Source organism: Dermacentor albipictus, chromosome 4 (assembly GCF_038994185.2).
Source record: "Dermacentor albipictus isolate Rhodes 1998 colony chromosome 4, USDA_Dalb.pri_finalv2, whole genome shotgun sequence".
NCBI lineage: Eukaryota > Metazoa > Arthropoda > Arachnida > Ixodida > Ixodidae > Dermacentor > Dermacentor albipictus.
Genome location: NC_091824.1, coordinates 121,189,699 through 121,205,134, shown reverse-complemented (window position 1 = coordinate 121,205,134; position 15,436 = coordinate 121,189,699). Strand labels below are relative to the sequence as shown.

The window sequence follows — 15,436 nt, the reverse complement described above, 5'->3', positions numbered from 1 at the left end:
CCAGCAAAATGCTCATGCGATGCAATCTAGTTATTTTTTTCCTTCTTCTTTTTTTTACGAATCGCAAAACAGTACTAGACTACAAGCTTGACTTTCGAAGACAGTTATGTGGAGAAAAGTAATGGCATGAATCGAACACTATGTATAAATGATGTGTTATAGGTAAGCAAAATTGTGAATTGAATTGGAAAAACGACAAACCTGTAGGTACACTTATGCACATAGCTTGTAAATGAGGTAAAGGCAGAAATAAGGCACGCATATATTGCTACCAATCGCAGCTAACAACTGTTTACGTAACCACTGCTTCAATAATCAATTTCCAAAAGAGACGCCGCATAATTCTTCTATTGCGGAACCCTTCCTGGCTGCTCAGACTATATATTCAGGTTTCACTAAATAGTCCTTCAGCAACTGCGCCAACTGCGGCGGCAACAACACACAGGTTTTCTTTTTATCTGTAACGTTTGATTAACTGAACATAGCAAGAAAAGCACGCACTAGGTATAAAAGTTAATTGATTAATGGTAGTAAGGTCAACGGGTAGGAGACGGTGTCCCTCGAGATGGAAGAAGTTGGACCGTGTCGCTTACCTGTCTGCATGGTAAATATCACTATCGACGCCGTAAGCGTCCATGTGGCATCGTCGGCCGTGAACGTTGCGCTGCAACCTTCCAACGCCTCGTTTCTCTTCACGCGCATATCTATTTCTCGACACTTTCTTGCGCACGGTTACAGTGTTTCAATATATCAAGCGACTCCGGAACAGAGGAAACGCCTTGCACAGAAATTACTTGTAGAGCAGCACCACTGGCGACGAATTGTGCGCCTTTGAATGACTACATTTTCATACAAGCGGTCGGTACAGCTCCTCGATCTGACACGACCAGAAGATGGCGCTGTCGTGGTTTTACGTGGGCTGCAAAAATCGACGCGCTAACCGCGGCGCCAGAACGGAAATTGTGACATGTGTCACGGAGTTTGGCGTCCACAAAAAAAAAAAGAAAGAAAGAAAGGCTATTGTGAGCTCGCTTGTGGGAGCGAAAAGGCTCAGCAGCGAGGAAGGAAAAAAAACTAAAATAAATTAATTGTTGCGTCAGACGCAGCAGCTCCGCCCACCTGCCTTTCAGTTGAAGCTTTTTGATTTGACTGACGTGCTATAATCGATAGATCCGTACTGTATGCCAAGTGTTCGCAAGTAATGGGAAAGTTGGTGTGACCGCGCACAAAGGACCACGTGCAGCGCCATAGGGAAAGCGGGATAGTGTCACTGTGGTTTGTCCACTCGTACTGGTTAGTGTAATTTCAGCGCAGCATCTCTCAAGGAACGTCAGTAACGCGTGACCCTTTCCAATAATGTTAACATTTCAAAGACGTTCGAACGGTCCTCGCACTTAATGTCAGCAAAGCACCAAGTTTTTAGTGCAGGAGTAAGAAAGAAAGAAACAGAGAGAAGGAATGACTGAAAAAAATGGCACTGCATTGTGCGGTCATTTGCCCGCACACAGCAATGCCTGCATGTGTGAACGACGCTTCCGCGAGATAAACATTCTGGAGAAAAACGGCGTGGCGCGCGATTTGCCCATACTACATAAGCGTTCTACATAAGAGGAAAACTCTAGTTGTATAAGTGATACGTTTATTTTGTTATATCAATCGAAGTCTAGATTGTTTGGCCGCTAGTTGCCTCAAGTGTTGATTAGCCAGCGGATGCGTGTATTTGTCTATTTACTTTTGGGTCTGCAACCTAAATAGCTTAGTTGGAAGTGCCGCCCGTGTCCTTGTCTATGTGTCTTTCTTTCTGCCTGTGTCTAATTTGCGGCGAATATGTCTTTCAGTGTTGTGACAGTTGCGTAATATATTCGCTGCAGTTGCTTCCGACCGTTGGCGTCGGTAATGCAACGACTACGGTTACACTCTATTACGCGCTGAATTTTCTCGCCTTTCCTACGGTATAGTTAACGACGCCATTGGGCCTCTGCTTCGCTCTAAAACGTCTCTCCTCTCAATGAAGCTTTTTGCTCGGCTATTCGAAATTCTACCGGAGCAGCGCCAGTCCAAACCCATCGCCACCGGCCTTAAATGACGTTCCAGACCGTAGCGCTCACGACATGACAACGGCATGCCACGCTAAAAAACTTGCACTGCAATTTGCTAATAGACAGCAACCCCCTCCCCGTACGCAGGCACGCACACATTCCCTCCCACACACACACACGCACTCACTCTCTGCTTTACTTTTCTGGCGCTTAAACAGAACTGCGCATTCTCGTCTGCACTGATGGCTCTGTCATTTCACCTATACAGTAAACTCTCTCAGCTACCTTCACCTCGCCAATAATGAATGATATGAGCCTTGAATTGCGGACACCCATTTATTCATTTCGAGCTTCCAGAAAATGGCCTGACAAGTGCTCCAATGTTATCGCACTTAAGAAAAATTAGGGCGATTAGTAAATCACCTAATATAGATTGTCATTGTGCACTGCGTTATTACGTGACTCGAGGTTACAGAAAGTACGTCGACAGCTGTGCGTGTGTCACACATCTAAATTGTTTTCAAGAATCGAAGGTGACTCGTAGCTGGGTTTTGCAAAACCCAGAAGTATCGTAATTAACACGTACCGGCAGAAATGCGCTTTTTCTTTTTATTCTCTAAGAATGTCAACTTTAATTTTCAGGGCTTTCAACTTGCGACCAGCTCTGTAGTGTTCCTGCAGGGCGCGAAGAAAAGGCGAGTTGTAGTCGTGCTCGATGTCGTGGTCCACGAGGTCAGGACCCAGTATTTCCTGCTCGGCAGTCATGCGCAGTCCGATCGTGTACTTGATCAGCTGCGAATACGTGAAAAAAACATAGAAATGAATGAGGCACTTTAATTTTCGCGCTGCTGAGGGGTACCTACGCCTCCGATAAATCTCCTATGCCAAATACAAACGCTTCAGCATGCGGCATTTTTTTTTCTGCCAGCAATTTCCACTTTGGTGTGACGGCAATAGCTATGTGGTCGGACGTCGTCATAGTGAAGTCGACCCTGACACGAAGACACCTTCGTTATATCCGGTATGCGATAGAGACGTATATTCGTTACGCCACGATATCGGCTAGAAACATTTTTATTTTGTTATATCCAATAATTCGTTATATACGTTTTCAAGCATCAACTGTAATAAATCGTTAAGGTTTTAAGCCCCAAATCTGTGCAAAGACTACGAGAAATGTGGCAATGGGAGCTCCACGCTAATTTGGAACAAACATGCGGGATCCCTCGACCCCAGCAGTGGAACGTATCGTCGCGCAGTGGTTATTTAGTGCACCGAAAACTGTAACATAAGCGTCATTGCGTTCGGTGCCCATCGGAATCGATCCCACCATTTCGTGTTCAGCAGTGCAACGCCCCAGCCTTTCATTCATCGCAGCGGGTGAACGGTATTGTTCATGCCACCTGCATCAAATGGGAAACGCCAAAAGCCAAAAATAAAATGAAAACTGCAGTGGAGATAACGTGTTTTTTTTATTATTGGTAGTGGTGGTGGCGGCGTTCTTTTTCAGCCGCGCATTACCACCGGCGGCGAATGTAAGTAAGTATGTAATAATCACTTATTAATGATTCAATTAACTAGGACTGGCATTAATTGACCTGGTTATTTAGAGCACACCTTAAAAATTTCGGAATCGAAACCGGTCGATGCTCGAGGCGTAGTATAGGAGTCCTTAGGGGAGCGCCACCTACAAAATAATCTTCCTCAAGCTTTGTGACAAAACTAATTGGTGTTCCTGTTTACGTCTCCCACTGTCGCGCAAACGTAGGTTGTTTAGAAATATATTAACTTGAACGTCACTGCGTTTCTTCTCAAGTCCTTGGAGAGTATCTCAAAAGTGGTTCAAGTCTCGGGAATCAGACTAGATCAGAAGGTTGCGTGTTCGAATCGCGTCCGAGCCACCACTATAGCGCGCGAGAAAGAAAAAAGAACCAATCGGCACATAGGCTGCTTCGATGATCACGTGTGCCCGTCATTCTTGTTCTTGTCTCGTTCATCTGAGCGCAAGCCAGCGTCAGCGCCAAGGCGGCCTCCACACTATAATGACGACTTACCTCGAATAATGACGTGTCTCAGTTCACCAATAGCAACATGTGCCTTAAAATAACTAAGTGTACAGTTATTTAGTAGTATAAAGGCAATATTAGGTATTTAGCTTTATCTTTGGACCATAAGAATGATCATCTTTCACTTGCAAATGCTAACGTGTCAAATGATTATTTTTATAGCGCCTAGCGCGTTTAGTTGGACGTCAATTATAATATATTGCAGGATTTAGCCTCATCCGTTACTGTAATGCTTGAAAAAGCGAAGCAGCTCCTAAATGAATGAATGAATGAATGAACTGAATAGTGATTATCATAGTGACGTCCGCCGACGTATATTTTACCGCGAAAGAGGCTTCATCGTCTCCACTGCACAGTCATAAAGAATATGGCACTTCCCAGTTGAAGCACGCAACTACGCAAGTGGCCTCTTAGATACTTCGTTCCGGAGGGATCAAAAGCTCACGAGCAGCAGCACGGTCGAAGCGCCGATGGCCCAGGCGATGATGCAAGCGGCGGCCACCGCTTGCACGGCGAGCAGGCTGGCGTCCCCGCCGGCGGCCAGCAGTCCGGAGCGGCCGTGCGTGTAGTCCATGAGCGTGTCGCGTTCGGGGAACAGGCCGATGGCGAGGAGCCCCCAGAGGCCGCAGACGCCGTGCGCGGCGAACGTTTCGGTCGGGTCGTCCACGTGCAGCCGGTCCAGCAGCGGGATGGCCGCCAGCACCAGCAGGGCCGCCACGGCGCCCACCACCAGCGCGGCCCAGGGACGGAAGATGGGCGCGCCGCCTGCGCCGACCACGCGTGTGTATATGTGTACGGGGCGACAGATAGAGCTTCGCCACAACGTTTATTAAGGCGAAAGCCTTAAGTGCTTAAGTGACTCGTTGCGCGATGGCCTTAAAAAAAAAAAAAAATACGTGGCGTCTAGTCGAGCGGTACCCGCCGTGGTTGCTCAGTGGCTATGGTGTTGGGCTGCTGAGCACGAGGTCGCGGGATCGAATCCCGGCCACGGCGGCCGCATTTCGATGGAGGCGAAATGCGAAAACACCCGTGTGCTTAGATTTAGGTGCACGTTAAAGAACCCCAGGTGGTCCAAATTTCCGGAGTCCTCCACTACGGCGTGCCTCATAATCAGAAAGTGGTTTTGGCACGTAAAACCCCATAATTTAATAATTTAGTCGAGCGGTACATAAAAGTGATATTTATTTATTTATTTATTTATTTATTTAGTACATACTGCCGACCACATTGTGGTCCTTGCAGGACGGACAGACATTGAATACAATACATATACAAAATGTGTTCGTATACTACATATATATACTACATATATATATATACTACTATATATATATATATATATACATATATATACTACATATATATATATACTACTATATATATATATATATATATATATATATATATATATATATATATATATATATATATATATATATATATATATATAGACTGTACAATGACATAGTGCTCACAGAAACACTTCGTGAAAAGATGAAAACACAATGCTTTAAGCAATCCATGGTGCAAACAAAACGATGTAAAAAAAAGGCAAGGGAATTGCACACCAAAGGCAAGGGAGTTTGAGAGTCGAGGACTTGCCTGGCTCATTCAACAGCAAGTAGAACACATTCTATGCAAAAACAAAAAAAGACAATAAAACTTACATAAAACACAGTCGCATGTTGTAAGGTGTAGGCAGCGAATTCCATTCAGGAATAGTCCGGGGAAAGAAGGAGAACTTATAGCTGTCTGTCCCAGCATAGATAAGTGTATCCGGACGATGCATGGTGTCGTGTATACATTGTGGAGAGATGACTTACATATAGCGAAGGGCCCAGAGCCAATTTTCGATTAATTAAATTATGTAAAAAAAATCTAGCCTGTGTTTCAGTCTTCTTTGTTCAAGTGAAGGAATGTCGTTAGCCAACATCAACTCTGATCCGAGCGAACGGCGGGTGGAGAGGGGTACGAGCGACGCGCAAGGACAAAAAAAGAAGCAGGCGTTGCATCGCTAAGGTCACGCGGCGGCGACGGCAGCGGTTGCGGTGACAGTTGACTGCGAAGCGAGAGAGACGGCGATGGAGATCGCTCGTACGGGGCCTAGCGCATCGCGTGGTAGGCCTCGCACGTACGCAACTGCCGAGGATGCTGGCCAAGCGAGAAACGAGGTGTGATGTGCGGAGGGGCGGGAGCGAGGCGTTCGAGTGCTGCTTTCCCCTGCTGAGAGGATGCAACGCAATGGTTTTCCGCTGGTGTTACACATTTGTATCACTTACTGGCGGCAAGCATACTGCACCTTTGGGCAGTGCATTAAGTGCTCGCATGTGTCATTCAGGAGGTCGACCTGGAGCGCCACACGTGTACTTTACACTGCGACTCGTTTGTTGTCTTGCAATAAATCTGACCCCCAGAGGAAATGATGAAGCCAATTAGGGCCCAGGATCAGACCTCTCAAATCCTGGCAGTCCAGAGGGCCGTCAGGTTTCGTCTGATGGTCCCCGAGTGAGCCTAGCCAGGTGACGTTGAGTTTGCTTGCGTCCATGGTGGACCAAATAAAGTTGTTTCACTCACTCACTCCGATCGTACAGCGTAATGCATTATTAAGCGTGCAGCAGGCTTTGGCCTTCACATGTTACAGGAGTGTAACATGCTGCCAAACTTTTTTTCACCGTGCCGTGTACGCGTCAATTGAAAATATAAACATGAGTGATTCAGAAAGAATACAGAAAGCTATTTGACTAGCAAAAGGTCATTCGCCGGCGTGTATTCGCCTACATGCTGCTACCCGAGGGAAGTGACAAATAGATATAATGGCCCTAAAGGAAGGCGAACCTGAGAATTTTAAACATAAAGCAGCGAGGAGGGAGAAAGCTCGTAACATCTCCGTTAATATAATTGTTCTAGACGGTGTAGGAAGGGGTTTTCTTTGGCAGAGAAGTTGTCATGTAGGCGCTTAATGTGGAGCAATGATTCTGAGTGAAAAAGCGTCAGTAAGTTTCGACGACAAGCCTCTTGCCACAAGTTATGAAGAAAAGGAGTCCATCGTTTTGCGCTGCTTTGAAGGGCAACGAAGACCTAACGTTCGCTTTAATGTGGAGAGACATTTAGTCAAGGTTCCGCGATGCCTAACCCGGCAAATAGAGACGCCGTGTCACCGACTTCGGCTGCACTTTGTATACACGCGCTGTCGTCTTTACCGCAATGGTCAAACCTTTAGTCCTTAAACTGGGAACACTGCGCTGCACCGTGGAATCGTTCCAGCGCATATTTCTTGAATGCAGAGCCTACGCACAGACGACCGAAGCCTACGCCACATGAACGTATGAAAGCACGCTTGATTTATTCTGATGACATCTTTATTTGAAGTTAGATTAGGACAGGCGTTTTCTCTCTAAACCTTACATATAGATAAAATAATACCTGAGATAGCCACAAGCGATCCCATGACAGTGTTCATGAGCCACGAGACGTCATGCTGACCTTTCTTCAAGATGAAACTGAAAAAAATACGGGCATTGTGAAGACATAAATAAATAATATGGCCACTACTCGTCAAGAAGGCATACTAGCGGCAAACTATACAGGGTGATCATTTTTAAGTTTTATGGAATCTTTAAAAATAGCCTGTTGCAAATAATTCTAGTCCTTGAGCTGGATTATTCAGAGAGGTGGACATGAACCAGAAATTGAAACACATATTCAACTAATCAACAAAATTCCACAGATTATCTTTTGAATTATTTACGGCACATAATGCAATTTACGAATTGTATGCAGTGAGACTGCAAGATGTATCAACTTGGAATTAATTTCCAGAATAATGCCAGTTTGGAGATATGCGTCATCAAACTTGCCGTAAAAATGCGCTGTTGTTCCACTTGTTTATCAAAACACTCTTTTGTGCATTGACGCGCAAAAGTAACTCGAACGCTTATGTGTTTCGTTCCACACTTTGGGAACTATCTCAAAACTGGTGTCATCCTGGGAATCCATTTCAAGCGAATACCTCTTGAAAGCTCACCGGCTACAATTCTCAAATTTCAATATGTGCCATAAAGTAATTAATCAGGAAGTTGAATAGTACATTTTTGTTAATTTGTTGGATATGTGTTCCAATTTCTCGTGCTAGCAATTTCCACCTTGAATAATCCAGCTCAAGGACAAGAACTATGCCATCTGCCAAAGGCGATTATTAAAATTTCAATAAAACTTATAAATGACCACCCTGTGTAACAAGACACCATGCTCATTTGGCGTGGGGTATGTCATGAATTCTACATGCATAAAAAACGAGGTTTTTGTAGCGAACTGCATACACTGATTTTTTTGTAGCACCGAGAAGACCAAGATAACATTTTGATGACGACGTAACCAACCTCATTGCCATTCCTACGAAGCCACCGGTCATTGACGCCAGGATAGTCGTCACTGAGGCCCTGGAAAACAGAATTGAAGCGTATATCCGGAGTTTTCGATGAAGTGCCGCACATTTTGCTTAAACTTAATTTGCAGGTGGAGCCACCGGTAGCAGCACACTTATACTGACGTTTACGTCTGTGAAGTATCAACATTTACTTTCATGTCTTTACGAGATACCAAGCTTGTGATAAAGGAGAACACACGTTTTCAACCTGGGATCTTAGCTGGCAGTGTATATAAAGAAGCTGTTATGGCGGACTAACCTTTTCAGGCTAAGCTCTAATTGAACATGGCTGGTTCAGTTTTTCTCTTGTTGAAGAACCGCAAAAGGAGAATAATATTACATTGTTTCTCAACAACAAAAATGTGCTAGTGGCGCTACTGTCATGCATACAATTTATGAGTTTACCTCGCGGAGTACTTCCACTTGTTTCGCACGATTCCCATAGTGCTTCCAGCACTAAATCCAAGCCATCCCCACCTGTGTTGTGGAAGAAAGAAACAAAACTATCATAATCTTCATTGTACGCTCGTTCATTGTAATTCGCCGTTTAAAAGAACGCCTAACCTATAACAGCAATTTTGCGGCTTTAGTCAGAGTTACGGAGTATGTGAGAGAAACAGAGTAATTATAGTTTCATGTTACTTTCGCTGATTTTATCCTACTCAGGGAAAATGTCATTCTACGGCCAGTACGATATTTCCTCCATCATGGTGTCTAATTGAAAAACATAGCAATGCAAAGCAATGCTGTCACCAAAAATTACTACGTGTAATGAATAGGCGCTGTGCTAAACGCGCCTTTTTATTTTTAATGCGATGGAGACGTAGACGCTAACAATTGCCTTATCTCTTTAGAAACGTTTCATGTAGGGTTTTTGTGCATTTAGTACGGTAGGTAGCTGGGCGAGTCGGTACATCTGCATTATTACTTACAGCAGGCACATCGAAACGGACAAAGAAGAGAGACGCAACACAAGCGCTGAGCGGTTTTTTTTTCATATGTTAGCCACGCAGGGCGCTGTCTCTCGAGTCCTGGAATAGTGCTTATATCAGAATTTATAAATAACTGATATTGACATAATGTTTTCCAATTAGGTCTTGTATCCTCATGGCGCGTCAACTGGTCGCGCAAACACAAAAGGAAGCATTGTTAACCTAATATTTCCATTCGCATTCGAGGCAACGCTTCATGCCTTCCACGTTTCTACGCGCTAAATTCTCGAAGTTGAAATAATTCGTAGCAAAGCTTTATGAATTATATAAGGCTGTCACAATAAATGTAGGTACATATATTTAACAATGCTATAACCGAGAAAATGTATGAATGGAGAACGATTTAGCTCGGTGCGCAGAACAATAACACTGCTGCTGTCCGTCACGATCTCTCTCTAAGCGATGGGAAAAAATGCGATAAGAAAGGACATGCGCAAAAACGATTACATTTGTAGCTATCGTTATCAAGCCCACTTTCAATTACTGCTATACGAACTTTGATCATCACGTGCACTGCAGAGCGATTATTCACAACCTCTAAAGACTCTGAACAGTTGCAAGGCCACGCTCTGGCAAGCATAACGACGCATGAAACATCTCCATTTGTTTCCGGCTATAAGACGGCATGAAGCGCCGTGACATAAGAACACAGGGAGAGAGAGCAGCGGGTCACGCAAGATGGAACTTATAAGTTAATTTCGAGCTGATTCTTCAACACAAATGGAGGCACCACAGGAAAGCATTGACAAAGAATGTTCATCTGTTTCTACAAATTATTGCGCAGATGCACCCAGACGCCTATGATGAAGTTTCTTAGGTGACAGCGATGCAAATGCAATGGCGCACGCAGCACGCACCAAATCCCTCTAGTATCCTACTCACGTTGAACTAGGTTGAGCCGCGTATACTCTCGCTACTACAGCGCCCGGTGTGCACATGCATTCCGAATTTCGACAGGAACACGTGATTTGTTGGACCTGCGCTTTGAAGGGACGCTAAATATGAGCACAAAAATCAACTTATAATAATGAATTAATTTTTGAAAACTCTATTTTCGTTGACATTGCGGTAGCACGTGGCTTATTAGAAAATCCGTCTTCGAATTTTGCGCCGTAAACTCCACGTCCGTACTTCAGCATGACGCCAAAGATTTCCAAGTATATACGCCTTTCGTTATTAGGCCGTTGTGGGCCCGCTGCATGCAGCTCAGTGAAAGTCCCGAAACTTGCAAAGTTCAGTCTTTGTATTTTCTTCAGACTACAATGTAGTCCGTATCTATCGATAAAGAATTACCTACGCCCGGGCAGACGGCGTCAAACTCCATGACGTCCCCGCGAGCCGATGCAGGAACTTGAAGGCGGTGTCGCCACCCCACCTTTCTTTTTTTTTGCGTCTTTCCTGGTTTTTCCACGTCTCCTCTCACGGTAGAAGTGACATCTTTCTGGTATCGTATGGGGACCAGTTTAGGAATACCGCTCAAATTGCGTTTCTCTTCAGTGTCCGTTTCATTACTGCGGAGGAGGCGTGTGCGTACCAGAGCATGAACAGTCCCAGCAGCGCGTTGGTGGGGTTGCCCAGGGGCAGCGGTGCCGTGCCGGAGTCGTAGCGTCCCAGCCGCGGCCCAAGCACGACGGCGGCGACCAGACCCACGCACCCGCCGAGCAGGTGCACCACTCCCGATCCGCCGATGTCGACGGCGCCCATGCGCGCCAGGAAGCCGCCCTGGTTCCAGAGCCACCCGGCGGGCACGCAGTACAGCACCGTGGCCAGAGCCGAGAAGAGGCAGTACGAGGTGAACTTGGTGCGCTCGGCCATGGATCCCGACACGAGTGCCGTCGATGTGGTGGCGTACGCTAGCTGCCCATAGGAATTAAAGGAAGTCCGCGGGACGACTAGATGAGATATTCTTGGCAGGCGGATCAGGTGGAGCTGTTTGCTACGCCACTTCACTTCCGACATGGGCTGAGGCGCTAAGAGCGATGAAAATTACTTTTTAAAAAGAAGCTGTTTATTATAACACGAAAAAGATGAAAAAGGAACAAATGGTGAATCGTAATGTCGCACTTGAGTAACGTCAAAGATTAACCTAGTTGCTTCTGTTATATTCAAAATGTAACAGTGAGACTTCGATCGAGTATGCATAAAGTGAAGAATAGACTAGTACAAGCGGTGCATAACATAAATAATAACTGCTACCTGGCCATTGTTAAATTCCGCCATATTGTCGAATTCGCCATCTTTTCGGCTCTGATTGGTTGAGAGGGCAGCTAGGCGCCCTCTCTGTTTGACTCAAAACGCCGCCATTACAGAATTTGATGATGTGGAGTAGCAACCAAGCGCAAACGCTGACTTATGCGTGTCTACTCCGGACTTTCGTGCTCGCCTAAAGTCTTGCTGTCACATTTTGAGTCACGCCTGAGCACGACCTTGAATATATATAAATGTATATAAGTACAAAGCAAAGTTAAAACGCAGGCGCACCGTCAGGACGCAATGCGAGAAAGATAGCGCTAGCACAACCGACTTCCTCGTTGTGCCTTTTTTCGTATGTCGTGTTGATAATTCAACTTTATGCATTCCGCACCACTCTAAACAAGACCGGCAGTTTGATGATCAGCGCATGCGTAATTCCGTCTTTCATTCTTGTCCTGTGTCGTCCGCGCTGGGGAGGTTTTATGTAAGAGCCCACCTAGTGGACTCCTAATTAATTTCGTCTGCTGCTGGAGTGCTGATTGGCTGTGGCGCCTCGCTGCTGTGGACGCGGAGCCCAGCCCAGCCAATCAGAAGCTAAACAGCAGACGAAATGGATATGTCCACTAGGTGCACTCTTACAGAATACGTCCCCTGTTCACCATACTATTCACAAAGTAAGTAGCCTCATTTCGTACATTTGTGACACAACATGGGACAACCGTTTACTCAGTGGACGGCAATAACACGGTGGAGAGAAAAAAAAAACGCAAAGAAAGGATAAGATGCTAACCATTCTCCACTAATTCCTCCAAGTAAGTTCATGGGAAAAAGACAGTAGAAGAAGTTGATGCGGCGAGAAAAGCACTTGGACAACAAAGTATTGCGTTTTGCCCGCAGAAAGATTAATTTGCCACAGCAAAACAAACAAAGTCTAGAAACAGTGGCTATGGTGTTAGGCTGCTGAGCGCGAGGTCGCGGGATCGAATCCCGGCCGCGGCGGCCGCATTTCGATGGGGGCGAAGTGCGAAAACACCCGTGTACTTAGCTTTAGGTGCACGTTAAAGAACCCCAGGTGGTCGAAATTTCCGGAGTCCTCCACTACGGCGTGTCTCATAATCAGAAAGTGGTTTTGGCACGTAAAACCCCATAATTTAATTTAATTTAATTAAAGTCTAGACATCTTTCTTCAACTCCGCTAAGCTGCATGGGTCAGCGGATACAGTTTGCATTTATATATATTTAATAAAGGCCTTGGAACCACCAATTTTCTCTTGTCTTTCACTAAATAAATGAGCACATACGATGCGAAAAGAAAGACAAATTTGAATTCTGAATTGAATTCTGGGGTTTTACGTACGAGAACCACGATTTCATTATGAGGCACGTCGTAGTGGGTGATTAATCCTGATCCGCCAGCTAAAATAACTGGATTAATTTTGGTCCCCAGGGGATAACCACGAGAGAAAGACAAATTTGCAGGTGGTTTTCAGGTGGTATGAATTCCGGTTTATTATCGCTGGCGGCTACGCGAATGATGCTGAAAGATTCGAAAGCGTTTCTGTTCAACTTCGAACTGAGCTGACTCGTCCAAAATTCCAACGTTCCAATCGACAGCCGCTGCTTCTTGAACTGCACAACGTCCACTCCATTTGCTTCTTTCTTTCGTACAGCGGAACAACTTTACAATGAACGCCGTTATTACGAAATAACGAAATAGCCTGTGTGAAGAAAGGTTAGACTTGGCCCGGCCAGATTCCTATTTTTTTTTTGTGTGTGTATTACGAGCGCCCACGCACGTAATTTGCAAAGAATGTGGCAAATCAGTTCTGCGGAAGCACGCACGGTGGATGCAGGTACGTGAAAGGAATTTGTGCTATCCCACTGTAGCCCAAATCTACGAAGGAAACCTAAACAGGTTTCTCAGAAAACGTGTTTCTTGTTTCCTATAGCTTTGTGCTCTCAGTTGCGTGGGTGGAAATCTTTCAGTTCAGCAAGAATTTTCCTGTTTAACGACATAATCTCCATGCCCAAATTATAGTTTTGCCCTTATAATCAACAAGCACGTGTACACTATCACATTAAAACATATGCTTGAAATATTTTTCTTTTCTTTTTTAACATGTGCTGGACCTATCTATATCGGCCCTCGGTATATTGCATACGTTGCGTCGACTTTCGCTTACGCGATTTCGTTACGAGGCAGACGAAAAGAAATGTTATCCGTAAGCTGCGACAGATGCTGAATTATTTCGAACACGCGTGGTGAAGCAATGTTACCATTTGTTTATAAAACGTTTGTTTTTATGATAAGACGATGCGGCACCCTGCTTATGGCGCCATTACCAGTGAAACAGTAGCTGCACTTTCTGTCACGTAGCTTTGTCGCATCACGCCAGTGAATACCCCAGAGCGGCATGACCCGCATTACTTCCCCGTTCACCTGTACGATAGTTGTTGCGTGACTCCGACCACATTTGCTAGACTGAAGCGGTCCGCTTCAGCCTTAATGCGGAAATGAGAGCAATTTCCTAGTGGCCCTATGAATAAGCGGATGACATTATAGCTCACTAGCAAGTAAAGATCGGCGCCGGTCACCGCCTATCTTTGAGCTCTTTACGAGATTTTGTTATTGATGAGACGGAAATTAGGGTAAAGCGCTGCTCAGACGCGCTGCGTAACTTCTCTCTGACATTTGGGGCACTGGGGCAACCCACAAAACTAGGAGTGTCACGTGTTTTCTGAAGGCGCCTTTCCTCTCTTACTTTTCTTTACCTTTTTTTCATATAAAGAAAAGACTCGGAATAAAACAAGCAGTGCAATGATAAGAACCAGATTTCCCATTTTGCTTCACTTAAATAAAGAAAGTGTCAAAGTATTGGAGCACAGAGTATGGCCCTAGTAAAGCAAGGATAACAGCGTCAAAGTTGTGAGCGCTGGTCGATGTCCTCCACGAACACTGGTAAAGAAAGACAAGGCGTTGCATTTAGAAAAATGGGGTGAAAAGGTAACTAACCGCTCCAATTAACTCATTACTCCACTAGTACGGGTCAGTGTTTCCATTACATGCACCGACGAAAACATGAATGCTGTAGGAGTCACTACTCTTTGTCTCTCTCACCTCGTGCACGCGCACGCACACGCACGCACAAACAAACAAGGCGAAGAAAACCGGCCATCTGACGTACCTGAAAGACGTACCGTGAGTACCGCTGCCCCATGTGGATTTCATCAGCGCTGGTGAAGAATTTGCCGAAGCTGAAGTAGGGGTTCTTCATCGGGTCGAAGCCGATACCGTAGCCGACAACCCAGAAAACCAGGCCACCGAACAGCACCGTAGTGGCGTTCTTTACGAGGATATTCACCTCATTCTTGCGGGAAACAAAACCGGACTCGAGCAATCCGTAGCCTGCACCATATTGCCCACGGTGCGCTGTAGCCTCTGGGGAAAAAAAAATCTGGTGTGTTACGTGCCGAAGCCACCATCAAATTATGAGGCACGTCATACTGGGGGACTCCGGATTGACGTGCACCCAATATGCACGGTGGACGGGCCGTTATGCTCTTCGAGTAGCCCAGCCCATGAACTAGAATTGTGCTACATGAAATTTTGAAAGTGTTCGCTGGAACACCCCGTAGATATGAACGAGAGGAAAGGGAACCGAGGGGCTCGGTTTGTGTAAGTTAGAACCATACAAAGCCAACAGACAATGGAAACATAGA

At 45.4% G+C, this 15,436-nt stretch overlaps 2 protein-coding genes across 2 annotated transcripts in view; one reads left to right on the top strand and one right to left on the bottom strand.

The window, feature by feature from the left end:
• Positions 1-716, bottom strand: part of LOC135917754 (putative ammonium transporter 2) — an 11,372-nt gene extending 10,656 nt beyond the window's left edge. The window contains exon 1 of the mRNA XM_065451348.2: positions 594-716. Coding sequence (XP_065307420.1) covers positions 594-702 — 109 coding nt within the window. The 5' untranslated portion in view covers positions 703-716. The remainder of the gene's footprint in view (positions 1-593) is intronic.
• Positions 1-15,436, top strand: part of LOC135917766 (proliferation-associated protein 2G4) — a 125,754-nt gene that overhangs the window by 26,753 nt on the left and 83,565 nt on the right. The window contains exon 2 of the mRNA XM_065451358.1: positions 11,102-11,315. Coding sequence (XP_065307430.1) covers positions 11,211-11,315 — 105 coding nt within the window. The 5' untranslated portion in view covers positions 11,102-11,210. The remainder of the gene's footprint in view (positions 1-11,101; positions 11,316-15,436) is intronic.